The sequence below is a fragment of the Atta cephalotes genome (genome assembly GCF_000143395.1).
Source record: "Atta cephalotes unplaced genomic scaffold scaffold00010, whole genome shotgun sequence".
Classification (NCBI taxonomy): Eukaryota; Metazoa; Arthropoda; class Insecta; order Hymenoptera; family Formicidae; genus Atta; species Atta cephalotes.
Genome location: NW_012130074.1, coordinates 1,718,101 through 1,742,176, shown reverse-complemented (window position 1 = coordinate 1,742,176; position 24,076 = coordinate 1,718,101). Strand labels below are relative to the sequence as shown.

Below are 24,076 nucleotides of genomic sequence, written 5' to 3'. Positions count from 1 at the left end.
AATATATAATATATATTACGACGCACACACATTTTACCACACAGCAAAATGCGACGTAGTATATAATCAATAAACATGTTAGGAGTTGTAAGTTTATTGATTACCGCGTCGCATTTTGCCGCGCGGCAAGTGTTTCTGCGTCCAGTGTGCGGGAGCCATTAGAAATAATGTTCGTTAAAATATTTGCCGCACGACAAGATTTTTCAAACTTTATAATCAACTCTCATAATTGTATGGAATATATGAATTAAATAAATTCTTTGAATATGGCAAAGAAAATGAAATAGAATGCACCCATACAGCACAGAAACTTGTAGCAACAACATTGCTGCAACAACTTTCAACATTGCATATTGCAATACAATGTTGCAGAGACAATATTACGAAGACTTCTTTTTGTAATACTATTACTTTAACAATGTTGCAGCAGTATTTTTCAAATATTTCTAGCAAGAGACACAAATTGACACAAGAGGCATCCTATCCTTGTTCAATAATTAGTAAAAAATAAAAATAGAATGACTCTTGTGTCGATTTGTGCTTCTGCTAGAAAGCTTGCTTTGAGTGTTAAGACTTGTATATATTGATTTGTTTACCTAATAGAGTAAGGATCTGGATATAATGGAAGAATAGGAATGATCACAGCAATATGGTAGCGTTATTGCAACGATATTGCTACACGTTCTTTGCAGTATGAGGTCAATCATATAACATATATTTTCCCTAGAATGGAAAAAAAATTTGTATATCTAGATATATGTAATGTATTCATACATATTCTGATAGCAAAATGTTAGCAATTTGAGACAAATTGGCAGCAAACATCAGATTTTGTCTACAAAATCATAACCATCTGTGTCCGCATTTGGCTATAGATTTGTCGACAAAGCCTGTTGACAGGCTATGCCAGCAAATTGGTGGCAGAAACCGAGCAGACTTAAGTCTTGCATCTGACGGCAGATTGAGAGCAGATTGAGAATCTAATTCAACCAGACTCTGCTCGGCTTCTGCCACCAATTTGCTGGCATCCCATACAACACAAATCGCACTGAACATGTTTCCGATTAGTTTCAGAGAACTAAGTGTTACAAGACGACAACAATAGTTATCATTGTAGACATATATTCGATATCAAATAGATATTAGTAGTCTATTATTACACAAACTAGTTTCAATCGTCGCGTCCATTACATAAAATGTAAATACATAATAGAAGTGTGACCTTATTGCATAACATATTATATATACTATAATAACCGACATGTAACTGCAATATGTCAGAACTGCAGTAGTAACGTTGATTCGCAACAGATATCTAACTAAAATATATCACATACTTATCGATTTTAATCTGTACAAAATCCTTAGGAGCTGCGCAGAATAAAAGGATAGAGAACAGAGAATAAAAATTTCAACCTATCAGAAACTGTGTATTCCACAGTACATGATTTCCAGGATTGGATAAATTAATGATTTTTTTAATTGAATAAAGTTAATGGCTTTACAAAATTAATAAAGTTAAGTTAAAAGTTGAAGGAATAAAAAAATTAACTTAAGTTAAATCAATGTTGAATTAACTTAAGTTAAAAAAAAATTAATTTTGAAAAAAATTATTTTTTAAATCAAAATGTCTTAATTTTTCTTAAAATGAGATTAAATAACTACAATATAGATTATTAAGTAAATTAAATTTTTTATTTTTTATGTGATGTAAATATATAACACGACGATATAACTATATAAATTATATAACTTTAAAAAAACAGCCAACACATAGAGAAGATACAAGATCAGTGATTATTTTTTAATAAATCTTAAGCCAGTGACCAATTACAATCGAATGCAAGAAAAATATTTGACTGTAATTGGTCAATTTTTTATAACTTAAGGCTTAAAACACCAATTATAGATCCGGACTAAAACTTATGGCATAAGGCATAACCAATCAGAGGGCTGTATTAGCATCTTAAGAAATTACTTAAGATGATCTTAAAATATGAACAGATTACGAATATATGTCCTTAGTCTTATTATATCTTATTATTTTTCTAAAATATTTAAAAGAGATAAAAAATTTTTAACTTAAATAAAAGTTAAAAAGTTTAATGTTTAAAAATAACTTAATTAAGTTAAAATTTAATGCATTTAAAATTAAGTTAAGTTAAAAGTTATTAACTTTTTAACTTTTTTTTCAACTTTTAATGTTTTAAATTATGTTTTATTTACTTCCTAACCCTGATGATTTTTAATAGGTTGAAATTCTTATTCTCTGTTCTCTGCATGTTCTTTCTGTTCCTTTGATTATACGGAGCACAATCTCTATAACAGAGCTTTCCAAATCGGGCACCGCGGGCTCTTAATTCCCTCTCCTCTCGCTCGTGCTTGTCCCCCCTCCCCCATGGGTCCAATGCTTTTCCTCTATTCGTGGCTGTGTACTGGAGCAGTGACACGGCGTATCATTTCGTATAGCAGTTAGGCGCGATTTCATTGAAAGATAGATATGGATATACCGAAAAAGAGACAAAAGCAAAAGAAGCCATTTATTTATTTATGACTTATTTTATTTTCGTTTGGGATCTCTATTAATTCTAAGAGTTATATTTGTATACTTGCATACTTGCTTGCGACAGCTCTAAATGCGTGTGGCGGGAAGATTGAAAGCGTTGGAGGGGGTAAAATTGAGAGGGGCCTACTTACCATTGAAAATCTTGGTGGAGACATGATCACGTGATTTGGAAAGCTCTGTCCTATAATATTGTTGCGCCCGTGCGACCGTTTCGCGGAATTCACTCAAGTCGCGAATACGCACTACCGAAATAAGCAACATGAAAGTAGAAGATAAGATATTTATTAGACTCAGAATACAAGCAAAACACGGAACTGAACAAATCGTAAAATACGGCCGAGAGAACGTCCGAACGCCGTGACATTGCTGAGCGACGCGATCCACATCACGGAAGGCTTGCAAATTACAGCATCGCAGGCATTAGCATTAGGTGTCCGATCGACGATTAAAACTTCTTAAGTGTTGTTCATGATCATGTCCTGAATAACATTTGTCAAGTTTAAAGTCATTGGAGGTTGTACCTCTTATTTTCATTTTTATGTAGAAATGAATTTTTAGTGCAAAAATAAAAATAAGAGGAACAATCTGCAATGATCTTGATCTTGACAAATGTTTCCAGGTCTTGAACAACCTTCAAGAGATTTTAGCCGTCGATCGGACACCTTGGGTAATGCTAATGCCGGCAGTGCTGTAACTTGCAAGCCTTATAAAAAGTACTTAATGAAAATGAATTTAATTATAATGTTTTGGAAAGCTCTCGAGCTAAGCTCGGGAATATGTAATACAAAATGGGGAGTTCCGTTTAAAAAATTCAAAGTGATCTTGCTCTGACAATGTCATTCAAAGTCAAACCAATGGGATATCATCTTATGTATTCCTCAAAACTTTTGTCTGAAACATTTTTTCTTAAAATGCACTGTTCAAGAAATATTTGAGATAATCGAATAAAATAAGACAGCCTGAAATGAGTTTACAGAGTTGGAAAGTTAACTTTTTTTTTAAAATAACTCATACCTTCGCAATACTGATAAATCCTGTCCAAATCATCCTGAGTTTCAACGGCAAAATATCTACAATGACTTTTCGAATATGATGAATATTTTCTATTACCTGACTTTATTATCTAATTATGAAAAAAGAATGCGTATATAATTAATATAACCTCAAATTTCTTTTAAAAAGTTGCTAAAACTCATTTTATTATTATTATATATATGTTTTACGTATATTATATATATATATATATATATATATATATATATATATACTTTATACTATTGTAAATGTATCGTTTATTAGGATATTTTTGATGTGATAATATTAATTTTATTAATTATAATGTTTATTAATTATAATGTAGATATAAAAATATCGAGCTCGTGTACTAGAAGTTATTCAATAAAATCGAAATATATAGTGTCAAATGCATATCAAACTGATATCAAACTGATATTCTCTTACACATATAACAACGACACTAATTTATTACCTTTCAGGTGCATATCAGATATACGTAAGCAAATTGAAATTAAATTTGCTTTTATCATTTCGTGTCAAATACATATCGATATATGTCAATTGAAATTGAAATTATGTTATGTTTCTGCAATGAAAATTATATTTAAACGTGCTGTATGGAATAGCCTGTCTAGCAGGCTTTGTTATATTTCTGACAGCAATTTGCTGACAATGTCAGATAATACAAATTCTGTATATAATTGGTGCCTTTCTGCAATCAAAAATTGGTAATGGGCTTTGTTCAAAATCTGTCTCCACAGGCTTTGCTATCAGAGTATGTACATACATAAATAAAAATTGCCACTTTTTACGTTTCCGCTCGAGAGAATAGTATCTAGTATGCAGCTAGACAATACATATAACTTGTTTACTTAAAAAAAGTAAGCGTTATCATATTAACGTTACCAATTAAAAAATGTAATGTTAATTGTTTATACCCATTTATTACTGAAAAAAAATAAGAGTAAATGATAATGACGTTACAATTAAGTAATGCGTTACTTCCCAACCTTGAATTTATTCAATCATTCATATACTGATCGCATTGATACAAACAGGGGTGGCGAAGTAAAATTTTTCAGTGTATAGAGCTCCCGAGGATAGATTGAGGGAGAGAAGAGAAAGGTGGGGGGGATAAATATATTTCCTTATACATATCTTTTCTACATGGCAAAAATAGCCGCTCTAATTTTATTTTTTTTAAATAAAATTATTAATGAGCTCTTCTATATTTAACTTATCGGCTATTTTTCGATAAATGTACAATGATAAATGTGCAATACGATTTACATTTTTATTTCATTGTTGATCGAAGATAATTTTTTAAATGTCTTAAATATTATAAGAAAATGATCTTTCATTCGAACAAGTTGAAGGAATCGTTAAAAGAACGAATAAATTTTACATATTCTGATACAAGATCTCTGATCTCGAGATTGTCACGTAAAAATTGCATTACATCCTTCAAGCAATGCAGTGGCATTTTTCGTATGTTTGTAATTTCTAAATTACAATTTCTAATTTCTAAATTTCTCCCCGACTAAATATCATACAGATATGAAATTCAATGTATGGAATTCCATACATAGAATCATTCAGTGTATGGAGTACTCCATACCAACTATACTGGAGTCGCCACCCATGGATACAAACCAGTTTCCAAAATGCGGGCGGGAGCGCGCTTCATGCGGAAACGTCGTTTGAACGGACTTCCTCTACCTACTCACATCCGGTTCAATTCCGCGCGGAACTAATTATGAGGGGAAAATGGGAATGGACACTAATGACAGGCGGATAGATCGAGAAAATTGACGTAGAATATAGAGTGAAAGGTGCGTTAGCTTATATAGAATCGGCCACGCAGGGTGGATTCGTCGCGATCGGGATCGCAAGGAGCGAAAAGAAAAAGAGAGAGAGAGAAAGAGAGAAAGCGGTGAATAGACATCGTGAGTTTTTTAACATTTGCAGAGAATGGCGAGCCGCGACGAGTTGGTCTCGCAATTCGCGGATGTAACTGGTGTTGACGCCGAGAGAGCGCTATTTTACCTTGAGTCATCCGCTTGGCAGCTCGAGGTGAGACAGCACATTTTACGAAACGCATCGGGGACCGAGGCTTTTCTCTCGTTCGTACGCGACGCGCTCCGCAATAATCTCGGCACCAGTTTTATAACCTGTTGTCGCATCCGTTATAATGCTCTTATCGTTTGCCCGGCGGCTCGGCCGTTGTCGTCTTCCCTGACGTTTACACTCGCGTCGTACCCTGACGCATTCGCTTTCGTTTAGCTCTCACGTAGCTCCTATATATCTCACGATAAGTTCGTGACGACGGTAACCATTATCGGCGGGATATAAGATTACAAGTTTGTCGAAGCTTGACCCGTCGTACCACTGTAAGGTTTCTTCGTGTAATGAGATTGTCGAAATTTTCTTCGACAATCTTATCACACGCATTGGCACGTAGTTTCTTTGTAGGTTGCCTTGACGAGTTTCTATGAAAATGATGAGCCAGCTGAACTAGTGTCCGAGACTATCGATATAACGCAGCAAGCGGAAGGATCAGAAGATAATAAGGGCGCAATGTCGGATAAGCAAACGAAATCTGACTCGACGGAGTCGAAGGGTACCAAATCCAAGCCCAGATTTGGAACATTAAACGATCTTCAGAGTAGTGACAGCAGTTCTGAAGAGGAAGAGGGTCAGGCATTTTACGCAGGCGGTTCTGAACACAGTGGACAGCAAGTTCTAGGACCAGGAAAGAAGAAGAAAGATATTGTCAGCGACATATTCAAATCATGTCAAGAGCAATCTATCGCTGCAGATCCCCCAAAACTAGGAGGTCAACAAAGGCCGAATACGTTCATAGGCACGGGATATAAATTAGGTCAAACTAGCTCGGATAGCGAAGGTATTTTCAAGTGTTTATTTTGCAAAAGATTGACGCAAAATTGGTAAACAAATGTTTATTACAATTTGTATGTAATAATAGTGGTAATGGGAGCAAACGTAGATCAACAATCTTCAAGCGGTCTTATTATATTAAAACTGTGGAAAGATGGATTTACAATAAATGATAGTGAGATACGATCGTACGAGGAAGCTGAAAACAGAGGCTTTCTAGATGCCATTAAACGAGGTGAGATCCCAGCAGAGATTCGTCAGCAGGTACAAGGTGCAGAAGTTCGACTCGATATGGAGGATCATCGTCATGAGACTTATGTTCCACCGAAAACCAAAGTGAAAGCCTTCTCTGGAAAGGGGCACATGTTAGGAAGGTACGGCTAAAGATTTATTTTATTATTATTAGGAATCAGATCCTGTAATTGATCTCGAATTTGATTTCTGTATTTCTTAAATTCTATTTCTGTAAATAACAAATATTTTAGTCCATCACCAGCTACTGTGGGCATGACGGTTCCAACAGATCCTGCTGATCAAGCAGCCAATGAAGCGCAAGCGAAAAAAGAACTGGATCTAGATACTTCAAAGCCAACTACAACATTACAAATCCGTCTTGCAGACGGCAGTATTGTAAAGGCTCAATTCAACCTATCGCATACAGTCGCTGATCTTAGACGATATGTAATAACGTATCCTTTAATTTTAAAATGTTTTTAATTGTGCTTACAACTTTTCTAAGTTAGTCGAAAGATTGAAAGAAAAGAGTTTTTCTTAACGTATAATACCAGTATGAGACCTCAGTATGCTTTAAGGGATTTCAGTTTATTAACCGTATATCCAACAAAGGAACTTGCGGAAGATAAAACTATTGAAGAAGCTGGTTTACAAAATTCGGCTATAATGCAACGACTGAAATAAACTTTTTTTAAATTCTTAGATTGATGTAACGATTAGATACCAAATATATGTTAAATCGCTTAAAAATAAAATTTCTATGTATTTTTATTAGGAATATAGAACCTTTTTTTTATATGTTCTCTTTTCTTTTATCGTATATCACCTAGTTCCTATGATTGCGTATATTAATTTTAAATTCAACAATATTTAAAATTACTATAAAAGTCTAAAAACTAGATTAGCTAAGTTTTTTTAATTTAATTTCCAATAAGCATTAATTAAAATTTTTATATCTAATAGAATTGTTTTAATGTATGTTGTCGATACATTCGCTCCCATGTAACGCAAAGTTCAAGATGGAGACGTCTTTTAGACAATTTTTGCAAAAATGTTACATAAGACATCTTGTATTTTGGATTTTTGTTGTCTGGGCTGCTATAATTATGTTACAACATAAAAAATACAAAGATGTGGAACAGTTGGAAGTAACAAGTAGGAATGCTTTATTACAGCTTAAGTTTAAAACTTGAAATGTGTACAAAATATTAAAATAGCTGATAATGTTATGACTAGTTGTATAACTATGATGATTAAGGCACCTAATATGAAAGACGGCATATAATTATGAAATATCTATATATGTATGAATGAAATAGTATGCAAGTGGAGCACTATCCAAGCTTGTGCAAATATTAATTTAATATTAGTCACATAAAATTCCATATCACTTTATATCCGCATCAAGCAGCTTGTAAAGTCCAAGATATTTTCTAAGGATTGACGAGTTTTGTATATCTTGGGCAAATCTCAAAATTGTGACATCTTCTACTTCTTGATTCTCTTTATAATTATCACAATACATGTATTGATTCACAGCAACCAAATCATTTCCTATCTCTTTTACATACACATGAGAATTCTGCAATGATACATATGGCTTGTGTATGTAAATAGAACGATTTTTCAGAGCGTTTATATCAGTTCTAGTTTTCTTCAATACTGTCAGTGTAGAATTGGCATATTGTTTATTGTCAACTTGCTGCGTACAAAAAGTCATAGTTTTGAGCTTGTAGCGATCGGCTATTAATTTAGTTTGTTTGAAATCTGCCAACAAATCGATCATTGCATGATGGTACTTTAAGTTTACATACTCGTTCCATGAGAGAGCAATAACATAAGCAACTTTGTTGTATGTACGATATAAACAATCTGTTTCAATGATTTCTCTTATGATATTTTGATCAATCTCCATGAAAGGGAAGTTCCATGGTATAACGGTATATGTAAATTTCCAAAAAGAAGTTGGATCGTTTGCCATTTCTTTTAATCTACTATTAAATTCATTTGAAATTCCAGAATCATATATGATGAAATTATCCATACCGATCAATGCATGGAAGCTGATGAAACCTATCATATCTATTGATTTTGTTGGTTTCATTGATGATTGTGTCAAACACACTCCTATCCTACTGTGGCTTAAGCTCCGTGGCTGTATTTTTATGGGAAAAATAGGTGCATAATTAAGATATTTGTTAGACTTTGTAACAAATGTTATTCCAGTGGGGGTTTCATCACTAATGTATGTACAAACAAAATGATATCCTCCATATCTTGAATTTTCTCCTAAACTTAAAGTAATTGCATTGCCAATGGGAATAAATCTAAAACTCCCCAGTATAGGTTTACTCTCATTTTCAAAGAAGACAAGGCATTGCATATTTGAGACACTGTTTATGGTCCCAAGTCCAACTACCCGTATTTCCTTGTCATTGATGCTGTATGCAGAATATATATACAAATCATCCTCTAGGCGTTGCCAAGAAGGAATCGGTTCATCGAATTTTGTATTGAATATGGTGAAAGTTGTATTAAAGTTCGTACAACCTGCATCTGCTGTTCTTGGCCCAGGTTTCCCGAAATAATTAAAAACTTCTAAGACATACCTCAACTTGTTATATTCATGTCTATAGATGAGCAGAGATATGAGGCTTACTACTGCTGTAACAGCTAAAGCAGCTTGGTAATATTTTCTCATATTGTCGATGGTTATATTCTTAATCTTATATAACGTTGTTTCTCAAGACTAAGATAAATTTTTTACGTACTGCATTTCATAATCATTCTGAAATCATATCCAAAGATCATTCTAAAAGAAAAAAAAACAGATATATGTCACCTAACCTCATATATTTGTAACTATTATTACATGCACACAATTATGAGTATTTCTTACTCTCTGTTTGTATCTCATTATTTTAGCTGAAATTATTATTCCTCGCTAGTGAGCGTCTCATAACCATAAATTGCTCATTATTCGAGATCAACTTTTTTGATTTCTTTCTTTGAAACGTCACGTCTTCAATATGAATCGAGATTATTACGATATTTCAGATAAATTTTTTTTGTATAATCTTTTAATGATTTGCTTAAATTGTAGTACACAACGTTAAAAAATGTAACATGCACATGCATTACATGCATTATCATCACTGTGTGCTGTGTGCATCATAGTGAATTGTGCGCGTAAATTCATTGTTCTGATTGGCTGTTGGATAGTGAATTTTTAGAGTCCTAAGAACTTTTCCGGAAAAGCGCCAATTATAAAAATTGTTCTAAATTTTTCTTACGAAGTGCAAAAAAGCAGGAAAATGTAAGGAAAAATCAATAAGACATGAAAATTCTTATAATTATTATATAAATACAATTTTTTTACATGTATGTGTATACTTTATACAATTGCATACTGCTCATATAATAACTCTCGCACTTTATAATAATCCTCGGAAATGCAACCTTCCAATATTACCTTTCCAGCCTCATGCTAAAATAAACACAATAATTACTTATTTAATTACAATATTTTTTAAAGTAATTATACTTTTATAAATATATTTTCAAATATATTTTTGAATAAAAGTGCAAAATGTGTATATATGCAATATGAATAAAATAATTTTTACTGATTACAAACAAAACAAACCCTTCTGACGGCGATAGTATTATTACAACACCATAGTACTCCTCCACTAAATTCTGATGGAATGTTACTTTTGTTCAAAACCTGTTTAAAATCGGATAATTTCAATTCATTTATGAACGTTGTTTGATGACCAGGAACCTGTAAAAGTACAATTTATGATGTAAATTAAATTTTTACATTTTCTCAACTATATATCTCACTTCATTTAATGGCAAAGGTTCCAAAGTCAGTATTTTGTCACTTTCATCAATTGCATTCTCAGATTCAGTATCGGCAATGGCATCTCGACAAACTTGATCACGTGCCGTTATCATAGCATCTATCCATGCCACTTCAGAGTCGCCCTTACCCTTCGAGAAATTCAATCCGCTCACTAGAGCATCAGTCAAACGTACCTATAATGAAAAATACATTTCACATAACACATATGACATATCGACATTTTCTAATTAATTCAAATTAAAAAACAAAATAAGAAGAAAAAATTAGAATCATGTCATTTAATATTAATAGAAATAATAATTGAAAAAAAAAGAGAAAAGATAATTACTTGATAAATATGTGTTTCTGTTGTGGCATCTAGTGTCTCTCCTCTGCCTGGAATAAATACTCTTGCACCGGTACTTTGCGCTTGCTGCGCTAGTATCTCTGTGTCTTTAGGCGAACCTCTAACTAAGACAACTCTTCTCGGTCTTAGTTGCGCCAAAATTTTCTGTAGAGATTCTCCGTCGGATCTACCTTCAAAATCTATATATGTTACTGCTGCATTAACGGTCATCATACGTGAAACTTGTACACATTTTGTCGGAATATCCACTGCTACTTCTGGATGATAATTGAATTCATCCTGCTTCATTTCTACATTCTCCTTATTATCTTCTACTTCAGGTACAGTTTCTGCTATTTTATAATCTTCCGGTCTGTAATAATAAGAGATAATAAAGTAGAATAAAAGTTTAATTACAGTTTATAATTAAGTACATATTTATTCGTAAAAATGAACAAATAAACAAGCAATAGATTATTGTTAAAATACAAATACATAGATGCAGATAATTGTTTTAATATATACGTATATACATATACGTACATATATATATAAAATATTTTATATATACACATTGTATAGACTTTCGAAAGAGACTTGTATAATAGTAGAATTACTCTTATTAGATATTTTTATTGTATTTATTTAAATAGATTTTGTGGTGTATAAAAATATCTTTACTTTATAATTTCTCCATATTCATCTATTTTAATCTTTTCTTCTACAAATGGAAACATGGGATGTTGCTTTTTACTTTGTTTAAAAAAGCCAGGTTTACTTTCTTGCTTCACTAATAAATCATGCTTTCCCCTGCTACCACCAACTTCTATTTCATCTTCAGATTCAGAACTCACATCTGCAGTTTCCCTAATAAAACATATGTTACAAGTATAATTAGTAACATGTAAATTATAACTTAATGATAGATGAATATACATTATACAAACATTTGTTCTTGTTTCAGCTGTTCCTGCTTCAACTTTTCTCTTTTTTGATATTCTTCCAATTCAATACCTTCGAGTTTCACTCGTCTCTTTACTTCTAGTGTAATATTTCGATTACCTCCTTTCTCTACTAAGTCTCTAGCAAGTGTACCAGGAGATGTTCTGCTCGTTAATATAATACTGTTTTGTGGATTAGAGCACCATTGAAGAAATAATTCTCGGGAAAATCCACATTCCATATCAGGAGTGCTTGCAAGAACTACCTAAATATAATAATTTGAAATTAATTTTTAAATCAAACAATCTAAGAATAATAGAAATTTTAGAATTATAGAATTATTTTATTTACCTTTGGACTTGGGACTTGATTCAATTCAGCCATACTATGACAAAGTTGCAAATGTTTAAATTGAAATGGGTTGTTACGTGCACCTTCAAAACTTCTCATTAATTTATCACTCATCCATTCAATTTGCGATTTTGCGAATTCTACAACATTGTAGCTCACATTGTTGAGAAGAGCTAATGAATAGGCAAGTAATCCAGATTCCTTATTACGCCACAGCTGATCTAACATATGTGCCAACTCCAATACACGACCAGCTGTATCTACACTAACTAGTACATTTCCACCGCCTCGTAATGTTTGCAAAATATTAGCTAAATAACACAAATGCAAATGAAAAATATATATATCTGTTAAAAACACATCTTCTACATTTATCTATTTAATTTACAATTTTAGAAAAAATAAGAAATAAAAAATATGAAATTTACTCATCAATTTCTCATCCCTTGTTCTTCGTCTAGCTTGCTGATATGTGGCATTGAATGCATCTGTTATCAATAATGATGGCCTTTGCAATCTTTCCAATTCACAGCCATTCAAGTGGCGTTCCTTTTTATGATTAAAATCTACAGCATATATTATATCCTCTTCCCCAACTTTCACGATCTTCCAAATTGTCCCACCAATCATGTGTCCTGCTGGTAAAGGTGTTAATGTAACACCATAACCTTTACCTTTCATTGATATACTTTGATTATATTTTAGCTGTACAATTTTATCAAATGCAGCATCAACGTCGTCTAAAGTAAATAGATCAAAATCTTCCATATTATGACGAGACTGAAAAATCAATATAAATAACTAAAATATTAGTATTGATCTAATATACATTTTTTATATTTCTGAGTATTAAAAGAACATACCTGATATATATCATACATAAACATTTGACCCATTTTATAGACAGGTATGGTAGCATATATTGGACAATTCAAGCCACATTTACCTACCAGGTATGGTAATGCACCTAAATGCAATGGGTCTGGATATGAAAGTAATACTGCATCTATTTGATGTACATGTCTAGAAACATAAAAAATAAAAGGAATAAATATATGAAAATTAAATAAAATATTTTTTGTTACAATAACAATTTTTTTCATGAACAGTGCACCTCTTCAATTCTTTTATGAAATCTTGATCGAAGTTTTCATCCCAGCCACAATCTAATAGTATCCTCAATTCATCTACTTGCAATATGTAGCAAGGCGGAGATTCGTTCATTGCTCCAGAGATAGCGTGAAGTTTTATAATAGATGTCATTTTTTGTATTTTTTTTAATAGTATATCACAAATGCAAATCTCAAACGGTATCAGAAATATGTCAAGTATCGGTCGTTGTTTCAAGATTGTTTTCAATTGTTCCTTCAAACTTCTATCATCCTAACCTAAAAAACATGACTTGTATTTTGCCGAATATAATGAATTTATACTAAACTCAGACTTGCATTACATCTGTATTAAATTTGAACTATTTATTAAAAATTTAGGGCAATAATATTAGAAAACAAAAGACAATACGGTTTGTATCTGTGGTTGTGATCAAAGTCTCGTTACAAATGCTTTGAAGCGTTTGATAGACCAATTAGAAGAAAGAATTTTACAAACTGACCAATTAAAAAGCGTTTGCAACATCGCGTTGACCATACCCTGTAACAATCATACAGATACCTAATTAAAGTCCCGATGCATAGCAAATGATAGCAAACTTCCATCATATAAAATATCAGGCTGCGCGGTAGTTTATTTTGAGTATATTCATCTAGGTGGCGCTTAGATTTTTTAATTACATATTATATAAACTACATATAAATCGTAATATCTTTTATGAAGAACAATAAAAAATCAATAGAAACATCGATAGAACATTAGAAATTGATAGAAGAATGACAGAAAGTGTGCAAAAAGAAACAGAATTTAAAAAGAATTTTAAATCATGTGAATTTTGTATTTTGAATGTAAAGTATAAATTGTAAACGAATATAAATTGTATATAAATTGTATAAGTTGTATAATATATATATATATATATATATATTATATCGCTGTATAAACAATTTAAATCTTGTTACAAATTATTATCAAAATAATTTGTTTTACCAAGTGCTATAACTCTAAAATATTTAGGTAATAGATTTTATACTTTTATTTTTTCTGAAATGTTTAGACAATAGATTTTATATTTTTATAATCATATTTTTTTGTACTTTTCATTACGATTAACATTATTTTATATTAGTAATTTTTTTCTTATATATAAACATGTTTTATTTTTTTTAGTTGTTGAAATTAAAATTTTTAATACATATATTTATTAATGTTAAAAATTAAAATTTTTAATACATATATTTATTAATGTTAAAAATTTATTTAATATATTTGATGTATTCATATAATTTTTTACAGAATATAGATTATTAATTCAGTAATTATAGTATATCAAAGTAAGGATAAGACAAAGATTTATTTTATTTCCCAGTAAACGAAAATGGATTGAAATAGATTTAGATTTTCAGAAATATGCATTCACGAATAAAATAAATCCTTATTAATTCTTTTTAAAAATAAATTTTTTTTAATCCGAATGTATTTTTATTTATTTGTAGGCACACAAATCACATTTCTATGCTTTTCAATCTAAAAATAATATCAGTTTTTCTTTTTATGCATTATGAATACTGCTCAATTCAAAATTCTGAATAGGAAATGTAATTTTTGATTCAATTAAATCCAGTTGAATCTAATCAAATCCAATTGAATAAACAAAAAATTAAATCTATTTTAATCTTTTTTATTATTGGGTTTTATTGTAATGCATTTCCGAATATAAAATACATGTTATATTATTCATCTTATATGATCATTAATTCTATTTTGTTCTTGTTAATCCCAATCATTGATATTTATATCTTGTACAATATCTGTATCTTCTTTCAACAAATTTTCATCCTCGATATTGTTGGCTATTTTCTGTTTTTTGTTTTTCTTATGCTTTTTCATCTTATTTAATGATTTTTTCGTTTCTGCTTCGGATTCCGTACCCTTTAACCGAAGCTCAAACTCGCTCTCTTCTTCACTATCCTCTGCATTTTGCTCGTCCAGTTTCTGCTTCTTCAGTGTTTTTATCGGTACATTGAGTATCTCTTCGTTCTTTGTAAGAAGTTTAAGCATCTGAGATTTATGAATTTCAATCCAAGAAGTATAGAATTTGGATATTTCTGTGCCATCTGTTTTCATTTTATTTTCCCAATTTGTGATCTCTGCCGTATTCTTCAAATCTATCGTTATTTTAATACGCTCAGCTTCAATACATTTTCTATTTTCCTCAATCATATTTAGAAGCTGTTTTATCTTCTTGCAATAAGCTGCTACATGGCATTTCTTCAGAAACGCTTTTAACTACAAAATATATCAATTCAATTTATTTATGATAAATCTAATAAAAATTAACAGTTTCCGTTTTAATTTTTTTTTAAATACCTGTATTATACAAGGTATGTATACATCCGGAAAATATATCTTATAACTATCGTTTGCTGCATTTTCTAATATAAATCGGTAAACGGTTTCAATAATACTATCCTTGAAACCATTCTCTACTAATTGCGATTTTGACATTCTTAATATGCAAATAAGTGGTATAGGTTTCATTGTAACTGTTTTATGCCTTTTATTAAAGTCGTAAGAATCCAGTATCTAAACAGAAAAATTTGACATAAAATATTTGCATTATTCTAAAATTACAAATGTTTAAGAATAAAAAATAATTGATACCTCGAGAAGAAATGGTAAAATAGGTATAAATGTTCCTGTTTTCTTAGAAATGATTATTAACATTTCTATGCAGTGAAATCGCAATGGATAGTATTGTGCCGTTGGAATTACTTTTATTGTTCCAATAATAATCTGTTAATAAATAAAATTTAACATAGTTTTTATATTTTTTAAGTTTTCACAGAGATGCCAAAGAGTTGGCCGGTTATCGCACTGTCATAATTGTAATTAACAATAGATCAAGACACGATGATAACCCACAAACCTTTGGCACTTTGTATTTTTATTATATATATATATATATATATAATTTGCTTGTTTAATGTCCATTTCTACCTGTAGAATTTTAATTTTAACTTTTACTTTTTATCTTTTTCTAGTTCTAAAAATTAGAAAAGGTTAAAAAATAAATAATTAAACCAAGATTATTAACATTAATCTACATAGAAATAGACATAAATTAACTAATACCTGAACTAATGGATATAATAGTGATCGTAACATCGATTTCTCTTTCGATTTAATTATCAATTCTGTCCAAAAACGCAAAGAATTTATATACTGCCAATTATATACAGCTTGAAAGTTTTCCTGGAAAAAAATTTTGATCCTGGAATAGATATTATGAAAGATACAAATGATCTTTTTAAAAATTACCTATTTCTATATCTAAAGATTATGTGTTTCGCAGGTTTTCTTCGTGTTCAGATCCATTCTTAGAATGCCAATATTTCGTGAACCTTGAAGTCCACTCATCAGGGCGAGGATACTATCGCACTACAAGGTTCATGAAACGTTGGTATTCCAAGTATGGATCTGGACACGGAGAAAACCTGCAAACACATAATCTTTATATAGAAAGCACCCATGAAAGCCTCAAGAAAATTACCTGTTTCTTTAATGTTATGGCGTTTCTTAAATTAATTGCTAATTGCCTGATATATAAAAAGGCATGATTGTATGAAACATCATGATCGAGTAGATAAATTTCAACTAAAGAATGTTTCATAAAATTTATTCCTGGTAACGTATTAGGTGAAACAAATTTTGTATTCTGAACATATTTTACATACATGGTCTAAAAGAGAAAATTTTTTAATAATACAATTGTGATATAAACAATATCCATAAATATTTTTTTTATCATAACATATGGATCTCACCTTTAATAGTTTCTCTATTACAGATTCTTTGTTAATTGTATGTGTTGCAATATGTAGTATATTTAAGAAAGCTGTAACTCGAATAGTTTCTTCTGCAGATGACCAAAACTTTATCAAAATCCTTAACAATGGTTTAATTAAAGATGAAAACGAGCGAGTATAAAGCAACATTTGGCGTAGGTGCTTTAGAAGTACTGTAAGAATACTGGGTGACGCTACACTTTGTAATAACTGTGAAAATGATATATTATATTAGTGTTATGTGTTTAAATTAAATTAAATAATTAAATATTTAACAGATACATACTTTAATTAAATCAGACAAGTATAATTTTAAGATCCATCGTATTTTCCCAAATCTTTTAGATTTATGTGCTTCTTGTGATTCTTGATCCAGCTTCAAAAAATGTTTAAATGCATCAGGTAGATACATTATACATAGTTGTATTACACCATTGAATACTAAAATTTATCAAATAGATTTTAATAGATTAATTAAAAAATAGTAAACAGTTTGATAATAGAAGTTGGAACTTACTAGCACTTCCTTCTACTTTATATTCTGTAGTCTTATCAGGTACTACAACAACACTATCCAAAGCTGCATGAAAGGCTTCTACAGCACATTTAATAGTGGTTATTGATCTACAAATTAAACATAATGCAGTTATTATTTTGCTATTAATTCAACAAAAAATAATTCAGTAATAACTTACTTATCTGTTTGTATTTCTTGTTGCCAATTCTTCAATAACTGTTTAGTGATTTTCTTTTTAGAATCACCTTCAGTTTCTTCCGGTTGAAAATCGCTATCATCACTAGCAACCTATAATATTACTTGAAAATAAATATAAAAAAATAATTAAAATTGTTTATAAAAAGAATATTTACCACTAAATTTTCGTTGGGAATATGTCTATTACTGTTCATTGAAGAATTATCGTCATCTTCATCATCTGATACTTTAAAGTCCAGAAGATTTTTGTCATTTTCTTTCAGATATTTATAAAACTCAGGATCAGTGTCTTTCAGTTTTATTAATGATTTTTTGTGCTCTGTTGGATCCAAGTTATCTTCACTGTTGTCACTATCCATCTGTTCAGTGTTTTCATTATCTATGTAAAAAGATAATAAAAAATAAAATATATAATTTAATATATGAAAGAAACCCAAATATTTTAGATCATACCTATGTTTCTATTTTCTTCACTATCATCAGATATATCGCTATCTGTTTCAAAATTTTGTTCAAAGAATTCTTCTGTGGTCAACTTACTCAAATTTTGTTTCTTTCTCTTAGCAATTACTGATTGTTTATCTTTTCTCAAGTTAAGAGGCTTTTGGCTTACCTTCTTCACCTTCATTTTGGTGAAAAATGAACTTTTACGATTGACTCGAATAATCTAAAAAAGAGTGAGTTTAGAATATATAATTGAACACATGAGTGAGAAATAGTATATAATTAACACTTTTATAACCTCATCATTTTATATTTAAGTATTTAAAAAATTATTTATTTCGTTAATGCAATAGATACTTTGTTTCTTTTAACTATAACCAGATATACTTTATTCAATTATTGATACATACACCATAAAATGTTATATTTATAAATACAATTTTTTATTTGTCCACATGCTTTCATATCATTTCACATCACAGATCTACACATTCCCCGCGGGAAGCACAGACTAGGTGGAAAGCATGGAGTAAAAAGAAGAAGACCAAACTCAAGCGGCCGGTTCCCGAAAAAAATGGGCACGAGGTTTGTCGCGTCGCATGCTCCAAATTAACTCAAAGAGCACTTGGATCACAGATAAAGCTAATTCTTTATTTTCATTACTTTTATTACAGTTAAAGCTTAAACACAATAGACACAGGCAATAGGCATAGGCAATAATAAATAACGAGCCATCCAATCAGAGCTTCGGTGTATAAGTTCGATATTATATCCTAGAGCTCTGATTAGACAATTCGTTATTCCCTGTTCCCTGGCCTATTGCCTGTGCTTTTAAGTATAGGAACGCAGAGATAGAAATATATCATGAAGAGATAAAGTTAAGAACGATATATCTTGCTGTTGACTACACTGCTGATTGAGTTAATCATCGAGTAAGTTAATCGGCGTTAGTAACAGTCGTTCTAAGGGCTACATACAATGAAAAATTGTTATTAATATCATTGATTGGCTGTGGTAAATGTGTCTGCGAACTGCGTTCTGCGTTTGCGACTTATGTAGATGGCCCTTTAGCTGCAAGCTGATTTCAAGTTTGTTATGATAGCCAATCTGAAGCGTGCATTTTGAAATCAACTCTTCATATTATTATATCTATCAACTTGCGATCGGTTTGCAACTAATGTAGAACCAGCTTAATTTGTCTATGGTTTCGAGCTCATTTTTATCTTCGAGTTTGATATTAGGGTGCTATTCCATTTGTACGTTTTTATCGTACAACAAATGTGTACATCACAGGCCTAGTTTCCACCAAGAGTTTAATCGAGCATTCCCCTGTCGTTCGACTGTAACTGGGGAATACTCGACTATAGTTAGTTGATTCTTATAATACATTCTAATCCGGATTAAATCCTCAGTGGAAAATAGGCAGATAGATCCTCGAATCGATTTTTCTATCCCATAATTAATCAACAGGCTTGAAAAATTTGTCGTACGAAAACGCACAAATGAAATATCATCCTTAAGAGCCATTCCACACAACTTACATAGCCGCATAAACGTGTGCATAAAGAAATCATCCAATCGTATTTTATGTTTGTCTTTATGACAGAAATATGATTGGATAATTTTCTTTATGCATATGATTATGTGACTATGCAAGTTGTGTGGAATAGCCCTAAGGTGGCTTTACATGGCAGCATCAAGGGTCGAGCGTCAGAACATGAGCAATAATATGTTTAATAATTTTACTAAAATTGAATTTAATGTACACCCAAGGATTTCGATTCTTTCTCTCAGTTACTTTTTTAAAACTTCCAAAAATTCAGATTATTTCGTCTTTACGTCAAATTTAATTGTAAATGGACGGAAGATTTAGTTGTGTCGTTAATCACACACGGACTATGAGCATTAATGTAGAAAAGTGATTACTTTTCAGTTTGTGAAAATTTTCGAGGGAAAGAATCGAAGTCTTTAAGTATACTAAAGATCCTATAATCAGAGTTTGACAAAAGCGGGCACAACTTCTGAGTGGTTCTCCATCTTGGTCCACTCGATATTCTTCGTACAGTGCGAAGAAAAGAAAGATAGCTACAAGCAGATATGAGTAAAATCTGTGTCAAAGAAATTAGAGATGATTCCGAATAAAAAGTGTTCCGAGATTTCGGACAAAAAAAATTAACAAATTACAATTCGGCCAATTGATCATCTCAATTGGTTTCTTCAGATACTTCGTCATGTATTGCCTGTCATATTCTAACACTTTTTCGCATGCGTTCATATGAGATGCAATATCTGTTATCTCTTTCTATTCGCCATTTTTGGTCCACATTTGCCAAACTCTCATTACAGGATCTCTAGGGATACATGATACACTAATAGTGGAATCTTGTAGTTTACATTATATAATGCAAATAAATACAAATTTTCAGCATTATATATTAAAATAACAGTGTATATCAGAACATAACCTCTCATAATTAACCATTTTGTATTAAGAAGCTGTGCAAAAGATTGGAAGCTTTCCAGCAAGAGACAAATTGACACAGGAGTCATTTTGTCCTTGTTCAATAATTAGTAAGAAACAAAGACTACGTTCAGCAAAACGTTTATTTTGTAACTGTTGGAAATTTTCTTCGCGCTAATTGGATTATGCTTTTAGATCAAGAGGAATGGTTATCTCAGCAGAAAATCATAAAACAATTACAAAACTATTATGTTCTGCTGAACGTAGTCAGCAACCAAAGACGGAATGATTCTTGTGTCGATTTGTGTCTCTGCTGGAAAGCTTCTATTATTATTGTGCAGGAGTCTGGAGATTCAAATCTCCAGATTCTGCGCAATAATCTTCTGCGCAGATGCTCGATGCTCGATGCTTGCATGTAATGGCACTTTTATAACTTCGGTACACCAGCGCGATGTTTGTCGCGCACGACAAACTGTCCCGACGTGATATCCAATGAGAGAATATCTTTAAAATGAAAACATTAAAACTGTACACTCATTGTGTGTCGCGCGCAACTAATATCGCGTTGATGTGTTGGAGACATTCTTTTTATTCCGTAATCCGTGGTCGTAGTGTTAGGTGAAAACTCAGCCTAACTACAGTATATATGTACTTATACTGTGGCCTAACAAATAGTCTTCAAGTTTTAAGAGCAGAAAACTTATCTTCAAATCATATCGGATAAAAATGCGACGTACATAAAAGACTATAATAATTATTACTAATTTCGATAAATATTTAAGGTAATAAGATAAATTTTTCCTTGGAAATAAACAAGTTTTTATGCTTTTGATTAATTTTGCAAAACTATATATATAAAAGAGATGAGTGAATAGATATACTCTAGAATATTCTAGATAATTCTTAGAATAGCTACACTGTTTATTATATAGTTAATTCGGTAATTATTTAGAATAACCCTTCCCTCCCTCCTCCCACCTCAAATCTTTATAAAAATGTACTTATTTGACGTTATTTTCATTCAAAATGAAAAAATCTGGCGAAAACATCGACCTCATGAATCGAGTTAAGTTGGAGACTTTAGAGATTAAGATATCTATTATTCCAATTCGATACAGCTCTATGTGTACGTTCTGCATTAACTACACAAATTCACTGCTTTAAAAACACAAATTTACTGTTTTAAAAACATAAACTTCACTGCTAATGCAAAGAATTTGTGTGTTTAAAGCAGTGACTTTTTATTTGTAAAGCAGTGAATTTGTGTTTTTAAAGCAATAAATATGTTTTTAAAGCAGTGAATTTGTGTAGTTAATTTGTAATTAATTCAGAACGTATACATTATATTGAGTCGAGATGACAGATATCTTAACTTCTAAAATCTTCAACTTTAACAGTTAATAATTCGATTTACCAGGCTGACCACCGCGTTTTTTGTAAGATTCTTTCGTTTTGAGTGAAAACATGTCGAATAAATGAATAGAATAGAATTTATTACACTTCAGCATTTACATAGCCAAGAAGAGGGACTTGATTTACATAAATTCCTTATCCACACTCATTCCTTCCACACTGCTAGTACCTAGCTTTAAAAACAAAAAAAGATTTTCTTAATATTCTTATTCTCATTTTTTTGAATATCACAGTATATGTTCCTCTATTTTATAATATTTACCTTATTATTATGTATTACAGCCTGACCATTGCATATACTATACTACATAATACAATACAATACAATAGTACGACTTATAGCTACAACTGTACATAGATATGTCGCAGCACAATATATATTCCTAATATTATATCACAACATTTCTAACCATATCTCACACGTTTCTAGACGCAAACTTGTTCTTCTGCCTAAATATATTACTCCATATCCTTTATCTTGCTAGTTGTCTTTTCCTCCATTTTTCTTTTCCTGATCTTTTTTCTTTTCTCTCTCTCTAATTTATCTAAAACTTTACATTTAATTGAATTTAATTCTTCGCTCCAAAATTTCTTTCATATTTCCTCCTTATCTTCTTTTAGCTCTCATCAAAATCAACTGCATACTTTTGGACATTCCTCCATATAGTGTTCCATACAATCTATCCCTATTCAAAATACGCATTCCCATATTCCTATCTAGTCAATATTTATTTCCTTCCTCCACATTTCCGCATCTAAGTCTTACTAAACCTTGCACGCCTTTGCCCACTCTCCTACATAGGTTTTTCTTCTTTAAATAATTGGATAACATCTATAGTATCAAACTCTTTATATCTTTCATTGTACCTTGCAATCTCCTCATTCTATTATCTTCCCACTGTCTTTGCCCATCCCTTTCTCTCCTAATTATTTCCTCCTCTAATCTCCCTTTGTTTCCATCCGTCCTCTAATTCCCTAGCATTTATACTTCATTCCTATTGTAAAACCTTTCTTTTTCTTTATCATATATATATATATATATATATATATATCCTTCCATTTATCTTCTTTTTCTTTCTAACAAGATCGAAGTAAGTCGTCTCCTTTTCTTTAATTTCTTCTCGTATCTCATGACTCTTATTCCTCTATCCTTAATTTGTCCATAACTAACTTCTCTCATTATCGCATATCTCGGAGTGCAAAACTCTATGTGAATATCCATTGAATATCCATGTCACATAATCTAACATAATTTTTTCCAGATTTCCTATTTCTTCCATCATCCCCAGATCTCTACTCCATATTTCATAACACTTTGTACTTGGTATTTAAACAATACCCATTTCCTTATAAAATCGTTTCTGCAATCTTTCCCCTAAATCTTATACCTTGTTAACTGCCATCTTCCCTTTTCTGCTCAATTTTATTATATGATTTTCATAATCATATAATAATCACTTTTTTTATTAAAAGTAAAGCCTAAGTATTTAAAACATTGCCTACTTCCTCAATCTCTCTACCCTTGCATTTGCTTCCTTCCCATGCCTACTACTATCTTTGTTTTTTTCAATGCATAGTTCTAGTTTCCTATCTTTTAAAAATCTTAGTGTATCTATCATGTCTAACAGTGCCCTATTTTTCGCTAACAGCACTATCGTCTGCATATACTAAGTTCCATATCTCTACTATCTACCGCAACTTCTTCTATATTTCTATTTTTTAACTTCTGTCAAGATCCGCAATATACAAATTAAACAGGAGTGGACTCAGGACACAGCCCTGTCTAACTCCTTTTCTTGTCTGGAACTTCTCTGTCAAATCTCTGTTTGTTCTGACCATAACTTCCATGTCCTCATATATATATATATATATATATATATATAT

At 31.1% G+C, this 24,076-nt stretch overlaps 4 protein-coding genes across 4 annotated transcripts; 1 reads left to right on the top strand and 3 right to left on the bottom strand.

Annotated features, from left to right (window-relative positions):
- Nucleotides 1–5,554: 5,554 nt before the first annotated feature.
- On the top strand, nucleotides 5,555–7,513 carry LOC105627693 (NSFL1 cofactor p47). The gene is made up of 5 exons (XM_012208972.1): nucleotides 5,555–5,656; nucleotides 6,056–6,488; nucleotides 6,570–6,855; nucleotides 6,967–7,170; nucleotides 7,270–7,513. The coding sequence occupies exons 1-5, from the start codon at nucleotides 5,555–5,557 to the stop codon at nucleotides 7,397–7,399; spliced, it is 1,155 nt and encodes a 384-aa protein (XP_012064362.1). The 3' UTR covers nucleotides 7,400–7,513.
- A 350-nt stretch (nucleotides 7,514–7,863) lies between these two features.
- On the bottom strand, nucleotides 7,864–9,416 carry LOC105627692. The gene has a single exon (XM_012208971.1). The coding sequence runs from the start codon at nucleotides 9,414–9,416 to the stop codon at nucleotides 8,103–8,105; it is 1,314 nt and encodes a 437-aa protein (XP_012064361.1). The 3' UTR covers nucleotides 7,864–8,102.
- A 693-nt stretch (nucleotides 9,417–10,109) lies between these two features.
- On the bottom strand, nucleotides 10,110–13,464 carry LOC105627691 (probable cleavage and polyadenylation specificity factor subunit 2). Its single transcript, XM_012208970.1, has 10 exons — nucleotides 13,316–13,464; nucleotides 13,065–13,224; nucleotides 12,630–12,981; nucleotides 12,202–12,512; nucleotides 11,856–12,115; nucleotides 11,590–11,775; nucleotides 10,912–11,281; nucleotides 10,562–10,756; nucleotides 10,362–10,499; nucleotides 10,110–10,202 (listed from the first exon to the last, which is right to left on the bottom strand). The coding sequence occupies exons 1-10, from the start codon at nucleotides 13,462–13,464 to the stop codon at nucleotides 10,110–10,112; spliced, it is 2,214 nt and encodes a 737-aa protein (XP_012064360.1).
- Nucleotides 13,465–14,790: 1,326 nt separating this feature from the next.
- Nucleotides 14,791–18,502, bottom strand: LOC105627690 (nucleolar complex protein 2 homolog). Its single transcript, XM_012208969.1, has 11 exons — nucleotides 18,328–18,502; nucleotides 18,030–18,253; nucleotides 17,855–17,964; nucleotides 17,677–17,783; nucleotides 17,446–17,600; nucleotides 17,139–17,369; nucleotides 16,865–17,053; nucleotides 16,447–16,566; nucleotides 15,976–16,107; nucleotides 15,682–15,897; nucleotides 14,791–15,600 (listed from the first exon to the last, which is right to left on the bottom strand). Exons 1-11 carry the CDS (start codon nucleotides 18,500–18,502, stop codon nucleotides 15,085–15,087), a joined length of 2,175 nt encoding a protein of 724 aa, XP_012064359.1. The 3' UTR covers nucleotides 14,791–15,084.
- Between the last annotated feature and the right edge of the window lie 5,574 nt (nucleotides 18,503–24,076).

What these genes read in the sequence shown, in the direction of transcription:
- LOC105627693 (XM_012208972.1), top strand. Translation starts at nt 5,555, where the DNA reads ATGGCGAGCCGCGACGAGTTGGTCTCGCAATTCGCGGATGTAACTGGT. An exon ending in AACTAGCTCGGATAGCGAAG is followed by an intron (nt 6,489 to 6,569) that starts GTATTTTCAAGT and finishes ATGTAATAATAG; the next exon opens with TGGTAATGGGAGCAAACGTA. An exon ending in AAGGGGCACATGTTAGGAAG is followed by an intron (nt 6,856 to 6,966) that starts GTACGGCTAAAG and finishes CAAATATTTTAG; the next exon opens with TCCATCACCAGCTACTGTGG.
- LOC105627692 (XM_012208971.1), bottom strand. Translation starts at nt 9,416, where the DNA reads ATGAGAAAATATTACCAAGCTGCTTTAGCTGTTACAGCAGTAGTAAGC.
- LOC105627691 (XM_012208970.1), bottom strand. Translation starts at nt 13,464, where the DNA reads ATGACATCTATTATAAAACTTCACGCTATCTCTGGAGCAATGAACGAA. An exon ending in TTATGTATGATATATATCAG is followed by an intron (nt 12,982 to 13,064) that starts GTATGTTCTTTT and finishes TTGATTTTTCAG; the next exon opens with TCTCGTCATAATATGGAAGA. An exon ending in CAGCTGAAACAAGAACAAAT is followed by an intron (nt 11,776 to 11,855) that starts GTTTGTATAATG and finishes ATGTTTTATTAG; the next exon opens with GGAAACTGCAGATGTGAGTT.
- LOC105627690 (XM_012208969.1), bottom strand. Translation starts at nt 18,502, where the DNA reads ATGAAGGTGAAGAAGGTAAGCCAAAAGCCTCTTAACTTGAGAAAAGAT. An exon ending in TTCCCAACGAAAATTTAGTG is followed by an intron (nt 17,965 to 18,029) that starts GTAAATATTCTT and finishes GTAATATTATAG; the next exon opens with GTTGCTAGTGATGATAGCGA. An exon ending in TAAAGTAGAAGGAAGTGCTA is followed by an intron (nt 17,601 to 17,676) that starts GTAAGTTCCAAC and finishes GATAAATTTTAG; the next exon opens with TATTCAATGGTGTAATACAA.